Source organism: Siniperca chuatsi, linkage group LG7 (assembly GCF_020085105.1).
Source record: "Siniperca chuatsi isolate FFG_IHB_CAS linkage group LG7, ASM2008510v1, whole genome shotgun sequence".
Classification (NCBI taxonomy): Eukaryota; Metazoa; Chordata; class Actinopteri; order Centrarchiformes; family Sinipercidae; genus Siniperca; species Siniperca chuatsi.
Window position 1 is genome coordinate 22,796,374 of NC_058048.1, and position 19,007 is coordinate 22,815,380.

At 39.3% G+C, this 19,007-nt stretch overlaps 2 protein-coding genes across 5 annotated transcripts; both read right to left on the minus strand.

Annotated features, from left to right (window-relative positions):
• Positions 1–1,333: 1,333 nt before the first annotated feature.
• On the minus strand, positions 1,334–15,105 carry p4ha3 (prolyl 4-hydroxylase, alpha polypeptide III). 2 transcript variants are annotated; one of them, XM_044203241.1, is made up of 13 exons: positions 14,092–15,105; positions 12,688–12,842; positions 12,352–12,575; positions 9,126–9,275; positions 8,991–9,042; positions 8,639–8,802; positions 7,360–7,536; positions 4,563–4,627; positions 4,209–4,368; positions 4,039–4,101; positions 3,390–3,458; positions 2,598–2,694; positions 1,334–2,025 (listed from the first exon to the last, which is right to left on the minus strand). In XM_044203241.1, exons 1-13 carry the CDS (start codon positions 14,526–14,528, stop codon positions 1,955–1,957), a joined length of 1,884 nt encoding a protein of 627 aa, XP_044059176.1. In that variant the 5' UTR covers positions 14,529–15,105; the 3' UTR covers positions 1,334–1,954. The 2 variants fall into 2 exon arrangements, with proteins under 2 accessions (XP_044059176.1, XP_044059175.1); XM_044203240.1 differs by having other exon boundaries at positions 7,360–7,539.
• A 106-nt stretch (positions 15,106–15,211) lies between these two features.
• Positions 15,212–17,153, minus strand: or95a1 (odorant receptor, family 95, subfamily A, member 1). 3 transcript variants are annotated; one of them, XM_044203242.1, is made up of 2 exons: positions 17,090–17,153; positions 15,212–16,800 (listed from the first exon to the last, which is right to left on the minus strand). In XM_044203242.1, the coding sequence occupies exon 2, from the start codon at positions 16,773–16,775 to the stop codon at positions 15,831–15,833; it is 945 nt and encodes a 314-aa protein (XP_044059177.1). In that variant the 5' UTR covers positions 16,776–16,800; positions 17,090–17,153; the 3' UTR covers positions 15,212–15,830. The 3 variants fall into 3 exon arrangements, with proteins under 3 accessions (XP_044059177.1, XP_044059179.1, XP_044059178.1); XM_044203244.1 differs by lacking the exon at positions 17,090–17,153 and having other exon boundaries at positions 15,212–16,632; positions 16,710–17,042; XM_044203243.1 differs by lacking the exon at positions 17,090–17,153 and having other exon boundaries at positions 15,212–16,400; positions 16,527–17,042.
• Positions 17,154–19,007: the final 1,854 nt, after the last annotated feature.

The following is a 19,007-nucleotide window of genomic DNA, read 5'->3' on the forward strand; positions in this document are numbered from 1 at the left end:
CCCTCTGCACATGTTTGTTGTGGTGATCATAGTAACAGTGAGGGCCACTGAGGGTGCAGAATAAAGCCCTTTGAATTCTGGGAAAAGTTAGGCTTCAGGTTGTAAGATGGACCTGTGAAAAGATGACTTTAAACCTTTCTGCTTTCTTGGATTTCCTGGTTTATTATGTTTCTGATTTGACTGTATACAAAAGCATCTGAAACTTGGTAGTCATGGACCTCTGCTGCCTCAAGTCAAACTAAAAAACATAGATCTAAATTAATTAAAACACAGACATAAAATGAATCCTTGTAATTTATCTGACTAGTAGCTACAATGTGTGTTTCTATAAAAATGGCCAAGGTAGCTGCAAACCTTTTGTTGACAGTATTGTGTCCATTAAATTAAATAAACTTGTGGTCTCAGATACTTAATGTTTTGAGTCTAAATGTAGCTATAACCATGTTTTTAAAGGTATGAATCTTATATACTTGCAATGAAACAGAAAGAGCTTCAGAAAATCTTCTACCTATCCATCAACTCCCAGGGAAAATAATCACGTCCTGCTGTTTGGTGTGCACCCAGGAATGTGCAATATGCATCCAGTATATGGCCTGTTTTTAAATTTTCTGTGTCAGTGTGTGCTTGGAGAGCATTTCTGTCTGTGTACACTGTGGTGAGCTGGAAGGAAAATGTATATTACTGTGGGCAAACAGAGGTGTTATTCCTCTGTCATCCACTTATTTTTCTGTCATTCAATTTGCAGAATGCCCCCCAAAAATGTCACATATAGAGGCCCATTTGTGGCCAAGCTCATACACTGAATTTTAATACTTTGTAAGTCCCACCTCACTCTGTTTTAAGACCTACTTAGACACAGATATCTAAGATAACTGAGTGGTATGCAGACAGCATTGGTTGTGTGAGTTCAGACACGAAGTCTGGAACAGGCGGGTTGCTAATCACTTGCCGTGCAGAGCATGATTAATGACGACCAGCCTCTGGAGCTCAGTGAAGGGCTGACAGATCTGGTTCATCTGTTCCATTAAACAGCCAGTTACATCAAACCAAAGTGAAAGAGTCTCCCACAGGCAGAGATGACCACATCGTCCAGTCAGCTGGGGATAAACAGGCACACTCGGAGTGACTTGTTCCTTTGGCTCATAGCACCAGTCTGAGCTGGAGTCCTGAGGTCTGAGATGACCCATTACAGAAGAACTTCAACCAAAATCTCTGTTGATAATCTGCAGTGAATCAACCAAATGTGGAAACGTACAAAAAAATATATCATGGTCTGTATCTGCTTGTTCCAGCACTTCTTGGACGCATTCTCACATTTAAATTCACGTGAATATTCAAATCCAAAAACAGCATTTATTTTTGGCTGCAACATAACATCAAATAGAAAATTCTAGATACCTGTGCATCATTTCACTGTGATTCAGCAAGGCACATTAGGTATCTTTGTAAACTTCTGCATCTACACATTAGAAATAAAGTTCTGAGAGTCTGTACCAAGTTCAGCTGTGTTGATTTGCAATGACAGACCCTAGAGTGGGCCCATTGTAGGAAAAGGGCTGCATAAGATGTCAGTTTTTAAGCAAGCAGGAGGTAAACAGCCTTGCACAGTTAACTGAAACCAGCAACAGTGTGCAAAGGCAGAGGCCTCTCTCCATCTGCAGGAGCTGGCCAGTAGGAGCAAGAGAGCATTTGGCCTCGGGGGGGCTGATTGCCAACTGCCCCTTCTCCCCCGCCTCTCAGCCTTGTGCTATCCATGTCCACTGCAGCACTGTACTGTACGCTTCAGGCTCCCTGGGGCTCAGGGCTCCAATCACAGATGTAGACTGTCCCATAATGGCTCTGACCCCCCCTGCCTGTGTGCTCACTTTCTGGCTCCCTCCTTCTCTCCGTGTGCCTCTCAATTGTAGAGGCTGGCTCTTTTACTCCAAGGGGCCCAGCTATCGCTCCACCCCTCTCACTCTTCAGGGTTCAGGCTGCAGCGATGTTGGAACTCTTGGCCATGCTCATGGATCCATTTGTTAGCCACTGGAAAATACAGAGAGATGTTAACTATGTTTCAATATCTTCAAGAGAGGAAAAAACAGCATAAATGAAAGTTTTCTTGCCCATTTTAAATCTATAATTGTGATTGAAAAGTACAGCCTTAACAATAATTTCTGATGATGTATATGGTGGCTGAAACATCACAGCCACCAAATGCTTCTGCAGCTGCTTTGTGATGATTAATATCCTTCTGTTAGTTTCACCGGGTCCCTAACACACGTGTTGTCAGCGTTGGGAGTTCGATGGCCTGGGCCAACCGGCAGCAGATGTTTAGCTTCCAAGATGAGAGCTCAGTGTCTGAACTGCACTCTGTAACATCTCTAAATGCATAATGCAGCACAGATGTGGCCTAGCTCTTGTACATTAACACCTGTATAATAGCAAAGCTGAACTGGACAACTGTTGTAAGAAACAGACCACGATAATGATGCAAAAAAGCCTAATCTGTTTAAAAGAGGAGTCTGATCAATTGCTTGCCATTTTCCATATTTCACATCACTTTTTGGCTCCTGTTGACAGCATCATCACATCATACTGAATCTACTGACTCTTACCCCATTTGTCCCCAATAAGCACAGGGCAGCCAGCATGCAGCGTGTCTACATCTCCTTGACCATTTCTATGGAGATTCCACCAGAAGATGGCAGCTTTCTGTGAAATGAAAAACAGCATAAATCATTTTCAATAAGTTGGAAAACTTGTTTGGTCTAAACTAAGGCTGCAACTAACAATTATTTCCATCATAGATTAATCTGACAATTATTTTCTTTTAGTTTTAGATTAATCTTTTGGTCTATAAAATGTCAGAAAGTGGTGAAAATGGCCATCACAATTTCTTCTTTTTTGTGTGACCAACAGTCCAAAATATATTCAGTTTACTATAAGACACAGAAAAGCTGCAAATCCTCACCACTGAAGCTAGAGCTAGCGTATATCATTTTTACTTGAAAATGTAACTAAAAGATTCATCGATAATCACAGTAGTTAACGATTATTTTTCTGTCGATCGACAAATTCAGCCTTAATTTAAATATCTAAGACAGAGCTGAATATCAAGCACGAGAGCTCCTGCAGTTACACTAATAAATTGGTCATTTTATCGGTTTACTAGGTTCAGTTAATTTCTATATAAGCAGCCAGGAAGTGAGATCTCAATAAAATGAAACGTGAAAGATTAAACCCCGGGGGAAGGCCTGGTAAAAAAAATCTCATGGCTGTTGTTGCTATGATCTGACCTTTTAGCATTTTGAGAGAATGTGAGTGAGGTGAGAATAACCTAGCTTGAGGCAAAAATGACACGAAGACAATTGCTTTTATCTCATTTTAGACATTCGCAGGGTGTTTACCTCCACGACAGGAACACTGAAGTTGGCGTAGATGAAGGCTGTGGACCCACCTGCCTCGACAGAGCTGAGCTGTGGAAAAGGACATGCCTTTAGAGTTGGGTCTTGTGTTTATGTGCTCATGTTATGAAAAGCCACTCTGTTTGCTGCACTGTTTTCAAAGCCATGCAAAAAGCCATTCTTTTTTTAATCACTATTCAATTTTACTTAGATTTTCACATTGGATTCTTAATGATAATAAGAATAACAATATGTAATAATATATGTTTCCAAAACCCTGTTAAAAAGCACTTAACAGATTAGCTACACAATAAAAATGGATTAAATGAACAGAACAAAAAGACAAAATAAATTTAAAGGTAAAAATACCAAAGTAGGCTCTATAATGGAGGTCAGAAACAAAAATTATACGTTTGTTTAAGTTCGTTGCTTGACAGAACATCTATAAAAATGTAATTTAGGAAGTGAGGTCAGATGTAGTCTGAGTTTCTCAGGCAGGTTGTTCCAAAGCCTTGCAGCACTGGCAAAGACCTGACCTCTGTGTTTTTAATTAAGGCTTTGGAAAACCAGGAACAGGAACCTGCCCAAGAACCTCCGGCTGCTATGTGGGTCACACAGGGTCATAAGATGGTTAGAGCAAGACTTCACTCACATATATCATAAAAGTTGCCACTCGATTCCCAGTTTTCAGCTTGAACACGGGACTTGAGGGTGACTGGAAAATTAGAAAGTTGATATATCATTATGAATGTAAGCACAGACAACATGCAACGTCTCTAGTGATATAATCAACTTGCTCGACAAGTCTAATAATCAACTTACTGTAGCATGGTCAAAGTGAGGCTCATAATGGCCACCAATCCCATAATTCACCACTTGGAGGTACTCGCCATATGGATGCTTCACATTCAGACCCGTGAGCATGGAGATCTTCTGGTCCAGCTTTCCAACAGTGGACTGTGCTGAGCCCTTTAGCCATGCACTAGAAATAAGACATATTGATAAATAACAAATTACAGTTGAAAAAGTAGATCTAACATCATCTGCATGCTGTAAAGTGTTTTATGGAAGACTTGCCTGCTCCAAGAACTAGTTTGAAATAAATTACTGATGATAAACAGAATGTCATAAACAAAGTGTTATAAATAACTAAGTGTTATTATAAGTAATTTGTACCTCTTGCTGATGCGATACTCTGCTGTTGCTTGTTTCTCTCCAGCTGCCACCACAGATCGTTTCAACTTGACATCAAAGACAGAAAACAGCATTTTGTGTGATTTTTACAGCAGCCAAGCTTTGATGTCCAGCTGCAAAGCCCTGCCAAAATGTGAGTAATAGCATGAAAACAGACTCCAATCACATATCCAAAATAAAAACTGAGAGCAGATAGAAAATCAATAATGTGGATTCAAAAAGTGGCAAGAATACAATTTCCAAAGCTGCCGCGATGATGATGACTGCCATTATTCTGCTAATCTTGCATGCCCAGTCTTGTTGGGGAGGGGTCTTTGATAATTCTTGATCACAAAATAACACAAATGATGCAAACATGTGCATAGTAGAATTTATAGAGTTTAGATACCCTATTTCCCCTGCAGGTATCAGTTTTAAGTTTCATCTGGTCTTCACTTCAAAGTGCAGCTCACAGTCTGAGTCTGGGAGGGGGTCTGGGAAAGTCCAGATGTTATGGACTGAGTCTGTCCTTCATTCTGCTTATTTCATACATGTTGTTAACACAATATTTCTGATTAATTTTGCAGATCAAACTTCTGATGACTTGCTTATGGCCATGAGAGACATTACTTCATTCAGCTCTAAATGGCTTACACAAACACTTTCAAAGGAGGGAAAATGGTAAAAAAAAACAAAAAAAAAACATATTATTTCACACATAAATTCATCATCAAGAAACTAATACAATGACAGACCTGTTAACTCCAAACAACAGATTTGTGTTATTGCTACATAATAATAGGTCATTCAAAAAATGCTCTGGGATACAGCATGAACAAAGTGTAAACCATGCTCATGGTTAACAAATGCTGCTCACTGCTCAAACTAATACCATACCCTGGGCCTGTTCTCAATAAACCCACAAGCTGACATAATGATGAAATAAGTACAGGGGTTTCAATCTGAGCAAAGGATGGAAAACTCATTGAACAATGCCAAAACCTCACAGAAACTATAGGGCACCAATTGAGTTAGCCCACCAAATATTCCCTAAAGTAACTGAGTCAGCAGATTGTGAGCAGCTCTGTAGCTTTCCATTAAATGACCAAGTATAAGTTGCTTTCAGATAGACACTGTGGCTCGATGATGGTGGACTGATTATTTACCAGTGGAACCCAGCAGGATAATATGGACAGTTTGAGCCGCTCAGCCAAGTTTTCATAGTAATGTATCCCTCATTCCTTAAAACCTTGCTAAATGTTTGGAAGCAGACCAACTCTTCCTCCTTAGGGTCTTTCCAGGAGGAAAAGGTACACGGTTGGCAGCCAGAGAGCCCCAGGCCCCCCAGGCCTTGTAGCACAATGTTGCCCCTTGACTTCAAGCTAATTTTCCTTTTCAATGCACTCATTGCAACGACAAAGTATAATCAGCAAAATGTACTTCAAAAGAATCAAAAGAAAAGGTACTCATTGTGCAAAATGGCCCCATTCAGAGAATTATACTATTAGATATATTACACTGGATTATCATTACAGATGCATTAATTTGTAAGCAGCATTTTACTGCTGGAGATGGTCAAGGTGGATTTGATCTACTTTATATACTGGTAGTTTAGTCTATAACAACTCATCATATTTTAGATTTTAGATATATATATATATACACACATATAAAGTCTTAAACTGCAGAGTAACTACAACTTTCAGTGCAATACCCTGTAGTGCAGCAGAAGTTGCATGAAATGGAAATACAAAGTACATCAAAAGTGTACTTCATTACAGAATTTGAGTAAATGTACTCAGTTACTTTCCACCACTGACAAAGATTAAAGCTTTGTTCACAACTTTTTAAACAATTAAATACTGCCTCCATAGGAGCACAAACTCTTAGTGATGAAGTTGAAAACAAACAGTACCAATGCAGGTGAACACGCAGCTATGTTAATAGATGCTTAGAGTCAAAACATGGCAAGAGACACCTTGTGAGTATTGTTCTTATCTCAGGCAGTAGAGATCAGCTGTAGTGATCCTGCCAATGCATGCACACATTTGCATATACATGTGCCATCTTGAAGGCAGTCTATGAAAGATTAACTTAAAAGGGAAGGTCCACTTTAGGACAGAGGCCACAGTAAATATCTCCACTTGAGATTGCACTACAAGTGAAATAACAAATGTATAGTCCTGCTGCCAATTTCATTACACTTTTAATTTCAGAGTAATAGAAAGCTACTGTAACATCTGGGCAGATGTCCAGGAGGCCAGAAGAAAATTTAAATGTGGCTGGGACACATCCTGAAATAACTGATACCAGCAAAGCCAACACCAACTGAGGGTAGTTTCCTAGTGGAAAGCCACAAAGACACAATTAACCCTAAACAAAAATTATGAACAAGTAAAAAACAATATCTCTGATATTGGTTAATTGTAGAATAAAATCAGTTTGATTCTTCAATGTGACACTAATAGTACAAGGTGTTCACATGGCAATAGGAAAATGTTCAATTTGTTTTCTACCATGGTTCGTCTATTTGTAGATTTCATCAAACTTCGACAGACTCTCTTGAATTCTTGCCAAGAAAAGACTTTGCAGCTTCCCTTTTTTGTGAGTCCCATGTGGAAGAAACAGCACAGCTCCTCTGTTTGTTGAGAAAACACTACAAAACATGGGATTACAGAACTATTTGAAAAAAATGCATAGTGTTGATTGTAAAAACATGGCTCTTATTCTTAATTCCTAAAAATATATTGGGGACACATGTTTTTTTTAACCCGCAAGTGATGAGGAAAAGGGGACTTACTCCTGGCTGGGCGAGCCCCTTGATGTCCTCAGTCTCTGTGTCACTGATGAAGTTGTGGTACAGGACCACATATGGCTGCAGGCTAAGCACTTCACGTCTTACTGGCAGCAATAGCAGTCCAGGATTGCCGTTGGTGAAGTAGTCGCAGAATAGTCTGGGGTTTTCAAAATGCGCTGGCTGCTAGGAGAAACAAGCATCTGAAGTCCATTAACAAGACCAAAACAAGAATTATTTTTCTTTGTTATCCAATAACAATCACTCTAGGTTGAAACTTGAGAATTTTGTCAATTCTGTGACAAACTACTTGGAGCTGTTGAAATAACAATGAGAAAGAGACTTGTTTTTGTTTTGTTTTTTATAAAATGCTATTTTTAGCCATGCTAAAGGTGTGACTAGTGGGATGGCAGTGTTGGTTGGTCCACAACTTTGGTTCAGACTGAAATATCTCAACATCTATTGGATGGATTGGTAATGAGTTTTTGTACAGATATTCCATGGTCCCCAGAGGATGAAGCCTACTGACTTCGGTGATCCCCTTTTCCTCTAGCGCCACCATAAGGTTGACATTTTTGGTTTTGAGTGAAATGTCTTGACAACGCCATCATCAGGTCAGAGTTTTAATTTTTTCAATACTTTGATTTATGACTAAAAATTTGCAAAACTAATGACATTTCCATCAGCCTCAGCTGGCTTTTGTGCTGATTAGCAACTATTAGCATGCTAACACCATAAACTAAGATGGTCACCAACATAATAAACATTACACCTAAACAACAGTCATTGGGAGCTTGTTAGCATGCTGGCATTAGCATTTATCTCATAGCACTGCTGTGCTAGCATGACTGTAGACTCCTGTTTACATTCAAATGTGATTTGAATAAAAAAATATTACAAACTGCAAATATAACCACATGATGAACACATATGAAAATAACATGAAAATAATGATTTTCTCAAAGCCTCTTTCTACATTAGTAAACTGTACGATATAACATTACACATACAGGGGCAGGACATACTGTAACTCACTGTAAATGACCAAACATCGTGTCTAACATAGACTCAAATGTATAATGATTTTTTTCATTTGAAAATTTGATTTATTATCATGTCCCTTAAGGAATAGATGTGTTATTGAAAAAGCAGAATTCCAGTGCACATTTGGTTAGTATTATACAATTAAGAATACTCGGGTTGTTGTATTAACTTATCCCTGATCCCTTTCAGATATTTTCCTAACACACAGTATGTGTTCAGAATGATTCATTGTGATGAATACCTGAGAGCCTTGGGTCTGGCAGAGTCTCTCGTAAGTGTCCCTGGTCCTTAAATGACTGGAGGTGGGTCTCCTCAGCCCATCACGCCTGACTGATTTGGATGGACTCGTAACCAACAGCTTCTCGTATTTCTCAACATTCTGCAAAACTCTTTCATTCATTGGATCTGAGAAGAAACACGTGTAAATAGGGGAGTCATACATTATAGGACATGCTTCTTATTTACTGTACAGGCTTTGGTTTAGAGAGGCAAGTCACGCTGTTCACAGGAGTAAAGAGGAGAAGTAAACAGGGACTGTTCATGCACCGCAGACTAGAGTAAAGGAAAGGGACAAGTTAAATGAAAGTAATTACCACGATGCAGTAACTCCTGAGATAGACTGAGAGCATAGGAGACGTTTCCTGTCTGAAACAATGAGAGGAATTTAGGGCAGTGCAATCCATCAATCATCTTACAAATGTGCATATCCCAAATGTCCTTCTACATACTTTAAAGTGAGAGAAGGCCAGGTGATCCAGAGCATCCTCTAAAGTCCCTTCATTCTCAGGGCTCCACTCGCCTCCTGCTCCCCTGAAGAGACGCACCGACTCCTCCAACCACTGCACTGAGTGGTAGTAGTCTTCCTGCTCGTAGGCCACCTGTGTAAAATAACAACTGGGTTACTTTTAATTTCAACTATTTGGCAATTTAAATAGAATTTGTCTCGGTGACTAGGTGTCGGCACACTCGGCTGTCTTCTGGCACTGGACTGGAGGACCAAACGTCAGCCTTCTCTGGTCCATATACAGTATATGCATGGCTGCCAGATTTGGCTAGATTTTAGGGTTGTGGACTGTGGGCTGAGTTTAGCTAAGATTCACATCCAGTCAGCAGCTGTCAGTCAGGCTAGCTTTAGGCCACTGGCAGCAGCCAGAATCAGGCCAGTTTCTTCAGCCAACTCTATTACATCATTCAACTGGCATTATTGTGTCACCCTGGCACGCTGGATTTATGCTGCCTTTGGGCCAAACCATTTGGCTGCATCAACTTCATATGAATGGAATTACAAAAAAATGGCATTTTCCACTGATGGCAGGTATGAGGAATGCAGAAATGTGATGAGAAATACCGACACAGACAATATGAGACTTTAAAATGTAATAGTATCCCTTTGGATGAATTTAACCTTTTAATTTTGGACCTTTTTAGAGATGTCTGTGATTTTTCTCTGATGCGTTTTGTATGTGCTTGTGTGAGCCTGGCTGTCTGCTGTACCCATGTCTCTCTTAATGAGATTACCTGATTAAATTAAAGGCTATAACGAGAGCAACATTACTTTACTTAAATACTAACTACAGGATGTGATTTAGCAATCACTTGTGTTATTGTTGAGAGTGCTGTAATTGTTTTGTATTGACTTTCTGCACATTTTGACTCTGACTTCTTGGTCTCATCTGGGGCTGCAACTTGTGATTATTTTCATTATCGATTAGTCTGACGATTATTTTCTTGGTTATTTGATTAATTACTGAGTCTATAAAATGTCAAAAAATAGTGAAAAATACTCAGTACAATTTCCCACAGCCCAAAGTGGTATCTGCAAATTGCATGTTTTGTCTGTCCAACCGTCCAAAACAAAATATAATTATTTTACAGATATTAATTTTCTATCAATCAACTAGTCGATTAATCAACAAATTTTTGCAGCTCTAGTCTCATCCATTTTTGGACTTTACAAAAGATATAATACTTTCTCAGCCTGGTCCACTGTCATGCATTTTCTCTGCAGCATGTCAATTTAAGAGATTACACCTGTCTGACTTCTCAAGCAAGTACATGGTGGATAGAGCTAGTGCACACTGGCTGCAGTCTCTGTCTTTACTTGGTCTCATACCCCTTTTGTAGCGGACTTGACTTGATTAAGTAGGTGCTGACTAAAGGCCTGACAGCACCCACATAGAGACAGGGTGACTTGTGGCTCCTCCATCACAGATTTGATTCACAACCCCTCCAGACAGCACACAAACAAAAATCCCAGTGTACCATTTAACCCCACAAACACACACACACACACACACACACACACACACACAAACTCACTGCTCAACTCCACAAATTACACACACCGAGTTACGCAGGTTTACACCCAGTTCACAACATTACACCCCATAATTTTGGAGCTGTTAGTCTTTAAAGAACCAATGAATTCTTAAAAATAGTTGATATTCTGCAGATCTCAGTATTGCCTGAGGGAAGCATCAGTTGGTATTCAATTCAAACTGCTTTAAAATTCCTCCAAATGAAACTGACAAGCTACAAACTCCTGTTAACAAACCCTGCTGGTTAAGAGGAGCAGTTTAACAGCCATATAAAAGCAAGTGCAGGCAGCTCTTTTACTGACACCCTAAAACTAAGCATCTCTGTTTACAATTTGTCTCAGATAATCTTGGACTCTGCACAAGTGAAGGCAAGCTCTGCTCTTTGCTCCAAACACTTCTGCTGCGTGAGATAATGTCTTTTCCATTCACGAGGATGTCTCTCCCACACAGTGCCCTGCCCTTACACATCACCACTGTACATAAACAGTGGAATTTATTGTGGGGAAACCTTTTTTTTTCTTTCATAGTTGTATAACAGTATATTCATCTTCACATGAAATAGATTCCCAGGCACGCAATGGGAAGAATTCCACTTTTTCCAGGCTGACTGTCCGGTTTACCAGCTCACAATGACTGACAGGTTTGGAATAAAACTATTTTGCAGACCTTTGGAGTGGGATGTTAATCAGCGAGGGAAATTTTCACAGCAACATCTTCCAAATATCTCTCCATTTCATTATTTTACATGAGCACTTATTTAACTCAGAAAGGTGACCAGGAAGGATGACAGATTTGTTTCACCACACTCTCATCACATTTCCTTGCTATATTTTAGGAAATACAGAGGTGAAAAATAAGCAGTGGAGGAAAGTAACATTACAGTACAAAGTACATTTACTCAAGTATTGTACAGTACTTAAGTACAATTTTGAGGTTCTTGTAATTTACTATTTCCATTTTATGTTACTTTATACATCTACTTCACCATATTTCAGAGAGAAATAATTTTTTTTTTATTTTACTTTTTACTTCACTATATTTATTTGCAAGCTATAGTTACTAGTTACTTTACAGATTAAGATTTAAAATCTAATACATTCCTGAAGATCAAACCTGTGGTTCCCAACCTTTTGACCCCTAACAAAACAGCTGTGTCTAGTTGGGGCTCCTCATGTTTCAGATGTCTATGAGTTGTTAGTAGTTTCACCATTCTTCTCAGATGGTTTCATGCAAATAGAATTTGAGGCTATAAGAGATAAAACTATCCAATATTTCACAAAAAAGCTAAAACAAGAGAAAACTCAAAAAAATTAATACACATTTGTGTAGCAGAACTTTGTTCACTTTCCTTTCGCATTAATCATCTCACGACCCCTCAGATTTATCTTGTGAATCTTTGGAGGAGCCCGACCTCTAGGTATTCTCCGAACTAAACTATCTAACTGCATATAAAATAGTTCAAGCTAGCTCCACCTCAACCAGCTGCAACAGTAAAATGCTGTTTACACATTGATGCACCAGTAAAGATTTAATAATGTAATATATAATGACATGTTGGTCACAGGGGAGCACTTTTATTTTGATACTTGAAGTACATTTTGCTGATAATACTTCCATTATCAGGGGGGGGGTGTACCTTTCCAACCAGAAAGCAGTCATCACCAGACAGTGAGACAGACACAGCGGGGAGGTAGATATCAGTAGGCTTGCCATTAGTGACTCTCTGGAAACGACCCCTTACGAGGCTTGCAACTTGGAGAGAATACACATCCTGCAGCCTCATCAGCCCTTTAGCTGCCCCCTGGAGGTCTTCCAGTTTGGGCAGATCGGCCTCTTCCTCCTCGTAACTGGACCTGAGGGCTGGACAACAGAGGGCCAAAAGGTGAACTAGGGGGGTTGGGTGGTGACAGCAGAAAAGGGGGTGTTTAGTTTTCACCACCAGATGTGTCTGTAAAGAAGGTAGTTAGCGAACCTTGTGTGTTCTCCAGGGCTTCGTTGCTGTAGACTACGTTCAGCCACTCTGAATGCAGCCGCTTGATCAGGGTGAATGCCACCAGCGGGTTTGCCATCGCAGTCCCCGGGCCTTTGTAAAGTTCAGTGTGCAGGTCAGACACTTTGGCATAAAAGCTGTGGGAAAGATTGTAGACGGTGGTTAAAAAAAAATCAAGAAGGGGCCAAGTGCTCAGACAGTTTCACATGTAGTAAGTGAGTCTTGGGAGCCTTAAGGTGCTCTTGAGGAAGAAAGAAAAATGGTAATAAAAATGAAAATGTTCTTCAGACACTCTTAGGCAGAGCCAGGCTGTATTTAGTAGGGTATTTTGGTTTAAAAAACTGACCAATTTCAACCTTACAGGGTCTTCATCAGAGTAGAAATATTAAAAACAGATTGCTTAAACCTGGTACTTTATATAGACGATACACTGGAAATAAACATTATTGCATCACATAATGAAATGGCCAACAGATACAGAGAAAACAGCTATCTCAATGATACCTATATATATAATAGGACTGTTCAACACATTCAACTCTATCATCGCACGCATGATGTTTAGCAAAGTGTTGTGCCATAGGATAATACACACCTTCCGCATGAAGGATGGAAAGCTACATCTGCTACCGTTACCACTATCATCATTATATATTGTTAAAACAGATGAGCTCATGCACAACATTGCTCTTACTTACCGACCTCAAACCACAATTAAGCCACTGTTTTAAATATCATGGTCAAAAAGGCTCCCCCATAAAATTAGTCATTTCCACAGATAATGTGTTGAACCTTGAGCATAAATTCCTGGGAAATGACTTGATGAGTCTCCCCATCAGTCATCCTGTTTCCAACATAATGAAGGTTTCTGACTGGAAGATGGTGCAGCTAATATAACCTTACATTTTTCTTACATGGTTTATTGATTTGAGTTATTGATGTAATTGTTTTCTTGTAAAGAAACGCCCTAAAACAGAACTTTCACTGTGTTATTCCCGTGAGTTTGGAGAGTGAAGTCAAATATCTTGAAGACCAAGAAATGGACTAATAAGGTCATCAGGTTCATGTAATTTTTGTATAATTTCATCCAAATGAGGATGAAATTATGAGGATCTGAAAATGTGACCATATCCTAGTTGAACCTCATCATGTGCTCTCATCATCATATCCAAAAACTTGTTCCATTATTATTCACTCTCTGTGGAGGAGCTACAGGATTTATCACTAGATGGTATCAGTTCAGTGGTACAGTGGAGTTTCTCACGCTTTTGCAACCCAAAACTAAATTAATGAATAATTTAATTTCTAACATGCAAATGGAAAAAAAGTACTTATCTCTCTTAAGAAATCGTCCATATCCAGTGTGTCATCATGGATTTCACTCACCGTCTGATGTCCTCCAGCCTCTCAAACTCGTCGTCAATGTAAATTCTCAAGTAATCGATCAGCTTCCGTTCTACACTGACCGCCTGCTTTACGTTCAGCAGCGACGTGTACATTTCACCCAAAGACACAGGAATCACAGCTACAGTCAGGAGCCCTACTAAATTAAAGTAAACACATGTAGGATGCTTCATCTCCAGCGCAGAAAATAATATTTTCCCTTTCTGCGGCTCAGTTCCTCTCTCACTGTCCTGAACTCTGCTGAGGATCTTCAGGATTTGCAAACGTGCCTCTGAAGTCCACACGGGGGGATCTCCCTCATCTGCTCTGAGATCAGCTTTCGCCTTCTGTTCATGGGACAGACCTGCAGCCTGAATCCAGTCAGGACAATTAGTTTCGCACCCGACACGTTTATTTGCTGTATAATAACAAGAATACATAAAAACTTTATGGATTTAAGGGCCAACGCCAGTTTGTGGAGGCTGTTTCTGATTAAACGAGCTGCCCATTCAGTTTGAGCTTTGATTCATGCAAATGAATCATTCAGATGATTCATCATGGTATACTTTATTCACCACTTTCATTTATTTTTTTATTTTCTGTTATTTTTATTGTTTTAAAGTGGGTTACTAAGGCAAATCATTTGCTCCCTGACAAAAAAGTTGAACGCATGTGAGTATTGAGTTTGGAGTTACTGCGACACCTGCAGGTAAATGCTCTGTACAACAACCAAACTGAAATTTTAAAGCTGTACATTAAAGACATTTTTGAGTGACTTCATTGGTGTGCTGAATCTTTTAAAAAAGAAAATTAAGATAGCAAACTGTAAATTATTGCTGTGCAGTGTTTTTAAATATTATTATATGTGATATCTAAACACAGGTGGCATTAGGATGTGATGTGCTGTAAATTAACAAAACAAACCAGTATACAAGAAATTTAAAGGTAGCTACTTTCATATTTCCCCCCAAAACAAACACTCAATAACTGTATAATTAACTTAATGATAGGAATGCACTACAATGCACAACAAAAGAAAAAATGTAAGTAAATGATGTGGTCTATAGATATCTGTTCGATATAGCTTCCTTCTTCTGGGAGGTGCAAATATAAAATCAGTACAAAAAATGATATTCCTTTTATACATACATAAATGACACATATTCACAGGTATAATTTGCATGTTTGGGCCCCCCAAAGGTTACACTCTGTATTTCTTATTATTCTGATATATATATTGTCACTGCTATACAATAAGTATCCTTAGGAAAAAAAACATGAGACCTGTAACACAGTTTTGACAAATGTTGACCAGCATCAAACATGGTGACTACAATTATATGCATTCAAACAACAGTTTTGCACCAAGGAACAGTGCACTGATTTGTGCATTCAAATATCAGTGTACAAATCTGCAAGAACGACTTGAAAGGCAACAGCCACGTTATGTTTTGTGATTTTAGGCTTTTAATTATCTGTAATATAGTCTAATCACAGTGTATTACAGAAGGCATTAGATTGCCTGCAACTCAGTCACATAGTTAATCATAAATCCTGCATGATCAGAGCTACTTATTGAGAGAATGACAGACTTTATGGAGGATACCTTAAATTCACCCACACAATTGCATCTGGTTTATTCAAGAAAAAAATATTTGTTAATTAAAGACTTTTTAATACCTTCTAAAGGCTTTTTTTTAGGAGAGCCGTTTGAAAGCTTTGTCAAAACTAAACCAGCCAATTCAAGAATAAGACAAGTTGGGGGGTTTGACTTTGTTTGAGCAGCAGAGGAATGTTTTCCCAACGTAGCCCCTGAGGGTCTGATCTCTAAAGCCATAGATGAGCGGGCTGAGAAAGCGTGGAATTAGCATGAAACAGAAGTAATTAAAAAAGGCGACGTCTTGTGGTAGCCAGTTGGCATGCAGCACTATGAGAGTTTCTGTGATGGGGCTTGTGAAAGCCAACATGCACAGCAGCAGCTGAAAGCCATGTAGCAGCACAGTGTGCATGGCTTTGCTCACAGACACTCTGTCTTGTCTCAGCTTTCTGGTTTCCAGCAGGATTCTCACGTATGTAAAGAGGATGATAACAGCCACTACTGCAAAGAAGAGAACACTCACAGCAGCTTTGAACAATGTCTGGATGGGAGATGAGTTGACAACAATACTTTTGCAAAGCACAGGGGTAGAGAGGACATCCACAGAAGGATCACGTTTCCAGATGGAGTAGTCAATGATAGGGAAGATACAGCTGATGAGCCACAGGGACAGAATAATGATCCAGATTCTGTCTGAGCGCCAGGCGGCCGGCCGCTGCAGAGGATAGAAGATGGCAACATAACGCTCCAGTGACATGGTGGCCAGGATTAAGGGTGTGTTCTGGAAAGTGGCAGTGGAAATGAACAGCAGAGGAACACAGTAGACAATAGCAAATTTCACCTGGCCCATGACAAAGAGGAAGAGCAGTACAGAGGACAAGAGCTGGAGGGTATCATTGATCAGCATGTAGACAAACAGGATGTAACGTGAGGTGTCCAGGAACTGCCTGTGAGATACAAAGATGTGCAGCATGACAACAATGCAGCAGAGGAAGATGCAGAAGAAGGGGATAACCACACACACCTTGATGATCACAGACAGGTTTATGTGGGAAGTTGCATTGCCTGGAAATTCAGTTAGATTCTGCATTTTGCAACTGTGGACTGGAGCAAACCTGTTAAAGAGAAAATAAGTTAAAGGGTCCATAGACACACTATAATATATATATATAATATAATACATCCTCAAAATACACAGTAAAAATCTAGGTAGGATTAGAACAAGAATAGAACTTAGCTGAATGTTTATCTCTTAAGATAAAAGAACAGCATACCGTATATAAATGATTGATAATTGAGAGAAAAACCCCAACTTTGTAAGAAAATCAAACTATTTTGTCTTTCCTCATCCACCCTTACAGACATACACATCCAACATTCAGAATAAAAGAGCCTTCCACTCACCTACGAATGTCTTCATCAGCCAGAAGAGTTGATCGAGGTTTATATTTCTGTTCTTATCGTGTCTACAATGAACAACATGTCACAACAACACGGGGTGTTCTTCCCCTTATCCGAAGTATTTGGCCTCGTTCAGATGTTTGACTCAAGTCTCCAGAGATACATTATTTTCATGCTATCGTCATAAAGCATGTTTCTCATTAACAACAGATTGGGGAAATAGGCTCATGGGTTGGTAGTCTTTTAATTAAGAAAGCTTATGAAATATAGAAAACACTGTATATTTATATGTGTAACATAACTTTTAAGCAGACAACAAGTTCACAATGTATGGCATAAAAATAATCTGTTTCGATCAAAGTGGCTACTACAGAAATCCTAACAAAGAGGTCACAAGTGATGTTCCACTGAACTTTATCAACTCGGAAAACATTGAATACCCTCTCAAAGCAAAGTGATAAACTCAGGCAAAACATTTTTTTCCTAATTCTTATTTTTGGCTAACATCTAATGATCCCATATTCTAGTAAAATCCACAGTTTATGCCCTACTTGGCACCGTGGCTTCAGGGTGATTCAATGCTCGTGCTGATGACCAGGGTCTTTCTCCATTTATTCCAAATTAATAACCTCGATTGCTGTTGCTGAAAAAAATAAAATTCATCACTCAGGTCATAAAAAATGGCACAAAATTTACTATTATACTATGTCAATTTTCCAACCTTTTTACTGTGTATGCCACTCATGGCCACCAGAAGTAGGGGGTCTGAGGGGCCACTGGCCCCCCCACTTTACACCCCTTTCCCACATTCTTTTTTAAGTCGTGAATCACTGTATCCCCTCTATATTGCAACACTTACGGTAAAAGATGTTTACTCATTCTCAACTTATCTTGTAATTCTGAGATAATTATCTCAGATAATTATCTCGTCATTCAGTAAAACAGAGCATATTATTTTCCCCATGAAAACTTATCACATAATTCTGAGATAGTTATCTCATTGATTCAGAAAAACAGAGCAAAAATGTTTTTTCTCAAATGAATGCATTAGGCTTCTGTAGTAAACATATCGTATCTGTTTTATAATTAATAATTATCTTTATTGTTGGGGGCTTTATTTTATTTCATGTAAATGTATTGCTGTATTTTTAAATGCCTGATTGTATTTGCCTCAGCCCTGAAATGTTTTAACCCTGATTTAACCATGTAAAGCACTTTGTAACTTTGATTTTGAAAAGTGCTGTATAAATAAAGTTTGTTATTATTATTATTTCAGACAGCATCAGTTTTTGGCCACTTGGGGGCAGAATACCTTCTAAACTCATCTCTGATGGGGTTGAGTCCGCCTACAGGTGGGAGATTGAAATTCAAACCTGCCAAAGACAATAATGGTGCACTTCTACATCGCCATCATTGAGTCCATCCTCACCTCCTCCATCATCATGGTTCGTATCATTCGCTCCGCTGAGCAGGTGATTGGCTGCAGTCTACCTTTCCTCCAGGACCCTGGAGGAAAGGTAGACCCTAACATGGCTGTTATCTTTGCTGACTAGCACCCTGAATTTCTCTGTATTCTGTCTCACATCTGTCTCAAAAGCGGCCCTGTTTGGTGGAAAACTTCTTAAATTAATCTGGCTGCATTGCCTCCATGTTGAAAACCTCTCATGTAATACTGGTGCAGCAGACTCTGAGTTGGTGAACATCTGTGAAAATGAATGGCACTGAAGTGGTTATAGTTTTGGGGAACTAGACTCCATCACAGACTGGACAACTAAACTGGCAGCAGCAAAATGTCCCTTTAAGTATTTTTTGCTGATGCAGAGCAGTTTTTAAGTCACTTAACTGAGCCCTTTCCAGCTGGAAGGGGGAGCTTTCATATTGATTGTTGGCACTGGTGATTCTGCTGAGTGGACACTTGTGA